Consider the following 8866-nt stretch of genomic DNA (forward strand, 5'->3'; position numbering starts at 1 on the left):
TGCTAACCTTTGAAAATGGTAGAATATCGATGAGTTCTTTTCAGTACAGTGGCTTAGTGTGCTATTTCTATCTTCTTTGGATGTTTTCTGTATCATTAAATATTTTGCCTGTAGAATCTTTCAATATTGTAATCAAAGCTTGACTTTTTCCTTAATTTTTTTTCATGATAAGATATACTGAGCATCCTATTTCTTTTTTGGTTTTGTAACTCTAATAAATCTTTGCCCATTTTATTACAATATTTTACTTTGTCTTCTCATCTTTGAAACTTTCTACTATGCTCTTTGACTTTATCATTTCTTTCATTTTCCTTGACCGCTCTATGATTACAAGTTCAGATGCGTCTGAACTATGGTATTGGCTAAGAATATCATAAGTACCATGGACTGCCAAAAGAACAAAGAGATCTCAGAAGTACAGACAGATTGCTCTGTAGAGACAAGGATGGTGAGACTTAGTCTCACATACTGTGGGTGTTATCAGGAGAGACAAGCCCCCGGAGAAAGACATTATGCTTGGTAAAGAGGGGCAGCAAAATAGAAGAGCGCCCCCCACCCACCCACCAAAATAGATTGACACAGTGGCTGCCAACCACGGAACCATATTTAAAAACAATTATACAGATGCCACAGGACTGGGTAGTACTTTGTTTTGTTGTACAAAGGGTGGCCAGACGTCAGAACCAACTTGATGGCCTATGAGAAAGAGCAAGTTTCGAGCCTCTTTGGACATCCACTTTGATCTTCTTTCCCATCATTTTCGTAATCTTTTGCTTTCTTCATACATGATGCTCTTTATGTCCCCCCACAGCTCACCAGGTCTTCTGTCACTTATGTCACACACAGCAAACTTGTTCTTGAAATGTTCTCCAAATTCAGGTAGGATAGACTCAAGGTGGTATTTTGGCTCTCCTGCACTTATTTTAACTTTTTTCAGACTTGAACTTGAACTTATATGAGCAATTGATGGTCGGTTCCACAGTCAGCTGCCAATATTGAGCTGTTCCATTGTCTCTTCCTACAGATATAGTCAGTTTGGTTTCTGTGTATCCCACCTGGAGAAGTTCAAGTGTGAACAAGTCATTGGTCCTGCAAAATTTTATCCTGCATTTTTTCCTATCACCAAAACCATAATTACCAATTATTGTTCCTTCTTATGTTTCCTACTTTTGCATTCAATCACTAACAATTAACACTGCACCTTAATTGGATGGTTTGATCAATTTCAGACTGAAGAAGTTAGTAGGATACTTCAATTTCTGTGTCACCAGCTTTAGTGATTGGTGCATAAATCTGAGTAATAGTATTAGATTTCCTTGGAGGTGGACAGATAGAATCTTATTACTGATAGCAGCATCCTTCAAGATAGAACTTGAAATGTCCCTTTTGACTATGAATACGATGTCATTCCTTTTGACTTGTCATTCCCACCACAAACATTAGGACTTTCTGATTCAAAATGGTCAATTTTGATCCATTTCAGCTCACTTTCAGATAGGATATCAATCTTTATGCATTCCATTTCATTTTTGATGACTTCCAACTTTGATAGATTCATACTTCATACATTCCAAGTTATAATTATTAGATTTTTGCAGTTGTTCTCATTTGAGTCATGCCTCATCAGCAAATGAAGGTCTTGAAGGCTTTACTCTACGCATGTTATTATGGTCGACTCTACTTTGACAAGTCTACTTCCTTATTATAGTTTGAGTATCTTCTTATTTTTAGGGCTCATCTTCAGATATGGTCTCTGATCAGGTTCTGCTTCTAATTCATTATGCCTTAAACACCTGGCAAGGTTTTGATTCTGTCCATAAGGTTTTCCGTGGTGAATTCCTCCATCACCAGTCTGTTCCTTCTTCATTCTGTTTAGTCTGGAAGCTGTGCTGTAACCTGTTGGCTTTGGGTGATCCTGCTGGTAACTGAAATACCAATGACATAGCTTTCACCATCACAGCAACACAACAGGCAACACAGTACAACTCACTGACAGACAAGTAGTACCACTTGCAATAGTGGAGGGATTTAAGATATTCTTTGAAAGATTAAATCTAAGCCCATGATTTTCCTCAGTTAAAATAAAGCAGTATGTTTGCTGTTAGGTGTCATCACTCAAGAGTGACCTCAGAGTAACAGAGTGAAATGATGTGGAGTCCTGCACCTTCCTCACAATAGTAAACAGGTGTGAGTGCATTATGGCACCTACTATGCCCACCTATCTTGTTGTGGGTCTTTTTTCTTTTTCTTTTTTACTGACCCGTTGCTTTACACAGCACAGTGTACTTACTTCTCCAGTGCTTGGTGGCATCAGAAAATGTCTCCCATGTACATGAGACAAAGAATAGATCTTGCCATCCCACTTTGGCTATTATTTCCTCCAACACAGATTCGTTTCTTCTTCTGCAGTTCTGGTACATTCAATAGTCTCCTCCAAGACTGTGATTCTCATGCGTCAATTCTCCTTTGGCTTTCTTTTAACACTGTCCAGGTTTTCCAAGCAAGGGAGGTAATACCATGGCTTACGTAACATGTACCTTAGTATCAACGATATTCCTTTTTAATAATTAAGGAAGCTTTTTTCAGAGTTGCCCAATGCAGTATGTTATAAATTTCTTGACCAATGTCCACTATTTTAAAGGGCACTGACATCCAAGTAACAAAGTCCTTGACAACTTCCAGTATTTTCTGTTATCAGGATGTTGCTTTTCCCACTATACAGTCAGTAATGCTACTGCATCTTTCTCATCAAATCTAACAATCCTGAAGACTTGGAATGTTTAAATCTAAATTTTTTCATCTAATCAACTAAAAAAGTTGTATGTAACAAAATTTATGTCACCCCCTCATACTATTCTAAATATCCTCCTTACATCAAGTACTGATTACTGCAATGTGAACCATGCCAGGTTTTGACCATATAATTTTCCGATCTTTCTAATTTATCCAATCTATGTGAGAATTTTAAACAACTAACTTATTCACAAAGTTAATTTCCCCAAGACTGTATCAATTATTCCCAGGTGTCATAAACAAAAACAGAAGGGCACCATACTCAAATTAGAAAGTAAATAAATTTATTCTTGTTACGCTTTAAAATTTTTTTTCCCAGAGAGAAAAGGCTGTATTATCTATTTCAAACTTAATCTGACCTAAACTTCTCCCATGAAATACTTTCACACAATACATTTTGGGAAATGCAATTTGGAGTTTTCGGATGGGTAGGTTATGGCTTTAATGATTCCATATTCTGAGTCTGCAGTTTTCATGAAAGTACAACAGCAGACAGATGACTTAGTTAAGTCTTCACAATTTAACATGCAAATTATTTATAAGATTGAGCTCCTTAACCCTGACTTCCTAATGATGAGCATTATAAAACATTTATCAGATGGCATAATTTTTCACAATTCATATCTTCTCTGTGACAGATGTTAGGGCCCACTCCTTATACTGCCAAAATCTATTCCTTCTCAAAATGACCCTGTCGTTTAGAACAAACCCCTTAAGCTTTCTAAGAGTGTAAATTTTTTTTTTAAACATTTTATTAGGGGCTCATACAACTGTTATCACAATCTATACACACATCAATTGTGTAAAGCACATTTGTACATCATTCTCAAAACATTTTCTCTCCACTTAAACCCCCGACATTAGGTCCTCATTATTCCCCTCCCTTCCCGCTCCCCCCTGCCGCATGAGCCCTTGATAGTTTATAAATTGTTAATTTGTCATATCTTGCCCTGTCCGACGTCTCCCTTCACCCACTTTTCGGTTGTCAGTCCCCCAGGGAGGAGGTCACATATAGTCCCTTGTAATCAGTTCCCTCCACCCTCCCTGTTTCGCCACTCACACCACTGGTCCTGTAGGGCTCACCCGCCCTGGATTCCCTGGATTTTTAGTTCCCATCTGTACCAGTGTACATCCTCTGGTCTAGCCAGACTTTCAAGGTCGAATTCGAGTCATGGTAGTGGGAGCGGGGAGGAAACATTTAGGAACTAGAGGAAAGTTGTATTTCTCATCGTTACATCGCACCCTGACTGGATCGTCTCCTCCCCGAGAGCCCTCTACAAGGGGATCTCCAGTAGCCAATAATGGGCTTTGGATCTCCACTCCGCACTCCCCCCATCATTCACTATGGTAAGATTTTTTGTTCTGATGATGCCTCACACCTGATCCCTTTGACACCTCGTGGTTGCATAGGCTGGTGTGCTTCTTCCATGTGGGCTTTGTTGCTTCTGAGCTAGATGGCCGCTTGATTACCTTCAAGCCTTTAAGACCCCAGACGTTATACTTTTTGATAGCTGGGCACCATCAGCTTTCTTCGCCACATTTGCTTATGCACCCATTTGTCTTCAGCGGTTGTGTCGGGAAGGTGAGCATCATAGAATGCCAATTGACTAGAAGAAAGTATTCTTGTGTTGAGGGAGTACTTGAGTGGAGGCCCAATGTCCTTCTGCTACCTTAATACTAAACCTATAAATGTAGGCTCATAGATCTATTTCCCCATCCTCATATAAATATATTTGCATATGTACATGTCTTTATCTAGACCTCTATAAATGCCCTTTGCCTCCCAGCTCTTTCCTCTATTTCGAGTGTAAATCTTAATTGGCAAGTCAGCCTCCATGGGTTTGAACACAGAGGGACCTTGTGGTTAGCTCCAGTGCTTAACCCATAGCGCTACCATTTACTTTAGAGTTCAGGGCAGACAGATTTGATTTACAGCATGGTGCTTTTTGGAAGGTGCAAAGTTGGTTCTATCCATTTACTAATTTTGGGTTTAGTAGGATTTCCAGGTCCGCTTGTGAGCTTCCTGCATTTTCTTGCTCCAAGACTAAAACGGTTTTCTTGTATATTAAGTGAAATTTACTGTTTTCAAAACTAAACTTAGCTACTAAAATTAAAAGGAATTAAAAAAAAGTAATTACTATCAAATTGATTCCAGTCACAGCCACCTCAGGTGCTTTAGCATTCTATGCTCCTCCATACAGAGAATTTCAAAAGCTAGTGTTTGGAAGCAGATCACCAGGACTTGCATCTGTTTTTTGCTCTTTAATCAAGTATTCTATGGCACTGCTTGCATTCCCAAAGAAATGCTATTAATGGGTTCTAATTCAAATCCTTACAAGCTTTCTGTAATTTCACAATTCCATTATGTCATCACCATAGCTGAAGTAATCTGCCCTCTATAGTTCAAAACCCTAGACAAAACTTACTGCCCTACAAAGTCATCCGTAATTATTTCAATTAATTTCCAATAGCTTTAATGGACAACCTACTAAAAATCACAGGAAAATGAGGTATACTATATAATCCAATTATCAAGTCGCTTGAATATTTTAGTTTCAATGTATAATCTAAAACTGCTTTAATATAAATCCCAAACACTATATCCATGCCTTCCCAAAACAAAATATACAGAACTTAACTTTGAATTTTTATTTCTATTATTTGATTTTCAGTCTTGCCCTTCACTGTCCGGCTTTTTATTCTCTTTAACCTTGAAAGTTTATGTTCTGGGAGCAACTTCATTATCTCTACTTTGTAAATCCTAAATGGACTGAAAAGGCAAATATAATTTGGTTTATTAAAATAGTACATTAAATCTATTTAGATTCAGAATAAAGATAACGTGATTTTGAGTGTAAAGCACAATTTTAAGCATGTAAGAGTAATACTATCTATCTGTGTTTAGTTTTCTTTACTTATTACTTTTTTCTCAGTAGACTTTCATAATCTAAGGGAATTCGATAAGCAATACTGACATAGTTCCCTTACAGTGTTTTACCTTATAGATTGGGAAAGGGGTAGAAAGAGGTATTGTAAAACTAATTTAAATACTTAATGAAATAAGCTGCCCCTGAGTTGATTAAGATTCAGTGACCATCTAAGAACAGAGGAGAACTGCTGCTTAGGGTTTCAAAGACTATACATCTTTATGGGATTAGACAGTCCACCTCATCTTTCTCCCACAGAGGAGCTGGTGGGCTTCCACCATGAAGCTCAGCCCGCCCTTAAATCAACTGTGCCACAAGGTTATTTTCTTGATTGGTATCCAACATGCTCACTGCCATTTACAGGGAAATAATAGCACTGTCCTTTAAAAAATGCAATTTCAATCTCTTCTATTAAAACACGATGAGCAACATATTTTAAGAGGCCTGTTAGTGTACTGGGTTATATGTTGGGCTGCTAACTCCAAGGTCAGTAGTTTAAAACCAACACCCCCCCTTCTCTGGCTTCCTACTCCCATGAAGAGCTGCAGTCTCAAAGGGTCACAGAGGCAGTTCTACTCTGCCCTATAGTGAAGTTATGAGTTGGAATTGACTTGATAACAGTGGGTTTAATTATTTAAAATATCTTTCAATAAGTCTCTATTAAACTGGCACGATATATTCACTTGATGAACATTTTATCAAAGAACTACAAATGACATGAAAAGATGATATACATCAGATGTAAATAAAAGCCATAGTGAGACTTCATTCACTAAAATAACTGTGATTAAAGGTCAGAAAACAGGTTTTGTTAAGGATGGGGAAAATTGCTAATGGTACTATAAAAGTTTGGTGGTTTTCTCAAAAATTAAACACAAAATTACCATAGTAATCTACATTACATAGTAATCTAGCAGTTCTGGTCCTAGGTTGATATCCATAAACACTGAAAACAACTAGGCAACTGTATGTGTACACCAATATTCACTGCACTACTGTATACAGCAGTGGTTCTCAGCCTTCCTCATGCCGCAACCCTTTAATACGGTTACTCGTGTTGTGGTGACCCCCAACCATAACATTATTTTCATTGCTACTTCTTAACTGTAATTTTGCTATTGCTATGAATCAGGCGACTCCTGCAAAAGGGTCCTTCGACCCCCAAAGGGGTCACGACCCCCAGGCTGAAAATCACTGATATATAGTCAAAGGTGAAAACGTTCTAAATGTCTATCAACTAATGAATAAATATATAAAATGTGGTTAAAAACATGTAGTTGAATATTAATCAACCATAAAGAGAAATGAAGTTCTGATAACTGTTACAACATGAATGAACCCATTTGACAAGTACATAGAGACCAAAAACTTACTTGTGACTATTAAGGGCAGCTGAAAGAAACGAGAAGGGGTAATACACTAAGGGGACACAGAGTGCTTATGATGGAAGATGGGAAAATTTGGACACAGTGAAAAGATATTGGTTGAACAACATGATAAACTTAAGTAATGTCATTGATAAAAACATGGGGAAAATATTGCAAAGGTAAACAATGTCTTATATATACACATATTTACTATTATACCCACATAGTTAACAACTTACCAGTGGAAGATGAATTAACAGTTTCAATAACTTTTGAAGTATCTGCATCTTTTCTATATAAAATTAAAAAATGAGATTTAGAAGTTCTAAGTTCTATGAATGTCTAAAAATGGAATACTTAAATCTAAAAACGTTTAAACCAATTAACTTTAATAATGTCTCATACTTAAAGGGATTTCAATTCACAGTAACCTATAGCACAAAACAGAACTACTCCCCATGGCTTCCAAGGCTGTCAATATTTAAGAGGGTAAAAAAAATGATGGAAGCAGAAAGCCTCATATTTTCCCCTCAGAACAGCTAGTGAACTGGAACTACTGACCCTGTGGATGGCAGCTTGACATGTAACCCACTATACTACCAGAGCTCTTATTTAAACTGAAGAGTGGTAACATCTAGCTTTAAGTATTAAAATGTCCTATATTTCATATGTATATTCACTACTACATATGAAAGCACTTACTTTAAAGTAGATGCAGATGTTTTCTTTGAATCAGAAGTCTTTTTCTTCACATCTTTGTTCTGTGAAGGAATAATATTTTGTATTAAAAATTTTTTAGATTCTCCTGTTCAATTATGAAAAGCAATTTAGAAAATACAGTAATCCAAAAAATCACATAAAAAAGTATCAATATTTTATATAGGAGGAAGATAAGAATCTTTTCTTTTTCTTTAAAATTGGTCATTTTATTGGGGGACTCTTATAAACCTCTACCAATGCATCATTCAATAGTATTAAGCATAGTTGTACAATGTTGCCACCAACATTTCCAAAACAATTTCTTTCTACTTGTATTCAGCTCATTTACCCCCTCCCTCTCCTCACCTTCCCACCCTTGTGAATTCTTGATTAATTTTTTATTATTATTGCTATTTCGTGTCTTACACTGTCCGTTGTCTCCTTTCACCCACTTTGTTATTTGTCATCTCTCGACACACGGAATTCGGGACAAATAAAGAATTATTTCCTTTAATTTTTAATTCATTTGACAGCTCGCCTTTCAGCACATCTCTATATTTAATCATTAACTATCTTCCAAGAATATTATTTTTAACATGCCTATGTCATGTAAGGTGCTGAAAAGCAAAGATGTTACTTTGAGGACTAGGCTGCACCTACATTACGCCATGGTATTTCAATTGTATAAGAAGATTGCAGAAGAATTGATGCATTTGAATTGTGGTGCTGGTGAAGGATACTGAAAGTATCATATACTGACAAAAGAATCAGTAGATCTATCTTAGAAAAAATACACCAGAATGCTCCTTAGAGGCAAGAATGGAGAAACTTTTTGTCTCGCATACGTTGCATATGCTATCGGAAGAGATTAATCCCTAGAAAAGGACATCATTCTTGGTAAGTAGAGGGGAAATGAAAAAGAGGAAGACCTTTGACGAGTGGCTGCAATCATGGGCTCCAACAGTAACAATTTTGAAGATGGCACAGGACGTGAGCGGTGTTTCTGTCTGTTGTTCCAAGGGTCACCATGAGTAAGAAATGACTCGTCAGCACTAATAACATGTCTTCTCAAAATGTGTA

General features: G+C 37.0%; 1 protein-coding gene across 1 annotated transcript in view; it reads right to left on the minus strand.

The window, feature by feature from the left end:
• ZNF638 (zinc finger protein 638) overlaps positions 1-8866 on the minus strand; it is an 81972-nt gene that overhangs the window by 33858 nt on the left and 39248 nt on the right. Inside the window, exons 8-11 of the mRNA XM_045286584.1 lie at positions 7790-7848; positions 7320-7379; positions 5168-5189; positions 4173-4188 (exon numbers count right to left, since the gene is read on the minus strand). Of these exons, the coding sequence (XP_045142519.1) occupies positions 4173-4188; positions 5168-5189; positions 7320-7379; positions 7790-7848 (157 nt within the window). The remainder of the gene's footprint in view (positions 1-4172; positions 4189-5167; positions 5190-7319; positions 7380-7789; positions 7849-8866) is intronic.

The sequence above is a fragment of the Echinops telfairi genome, unplaced genomic scaffold (genome assembly GCF_000313985.2).
Source record: "Echinops telfairi isolate 266 unplaced genomic scaffold, ASM31398v2 ScPeMD7_9;HRSCAF=40, whole genome shotgun sequence".
NCBI classification, from domain to species: domain Eukaryota; kingdom Metazoa; phylum Chordata; class Mammalia; order Afrosoricida; family Tenrecidae; genus Echinops; species Echinops telfairi.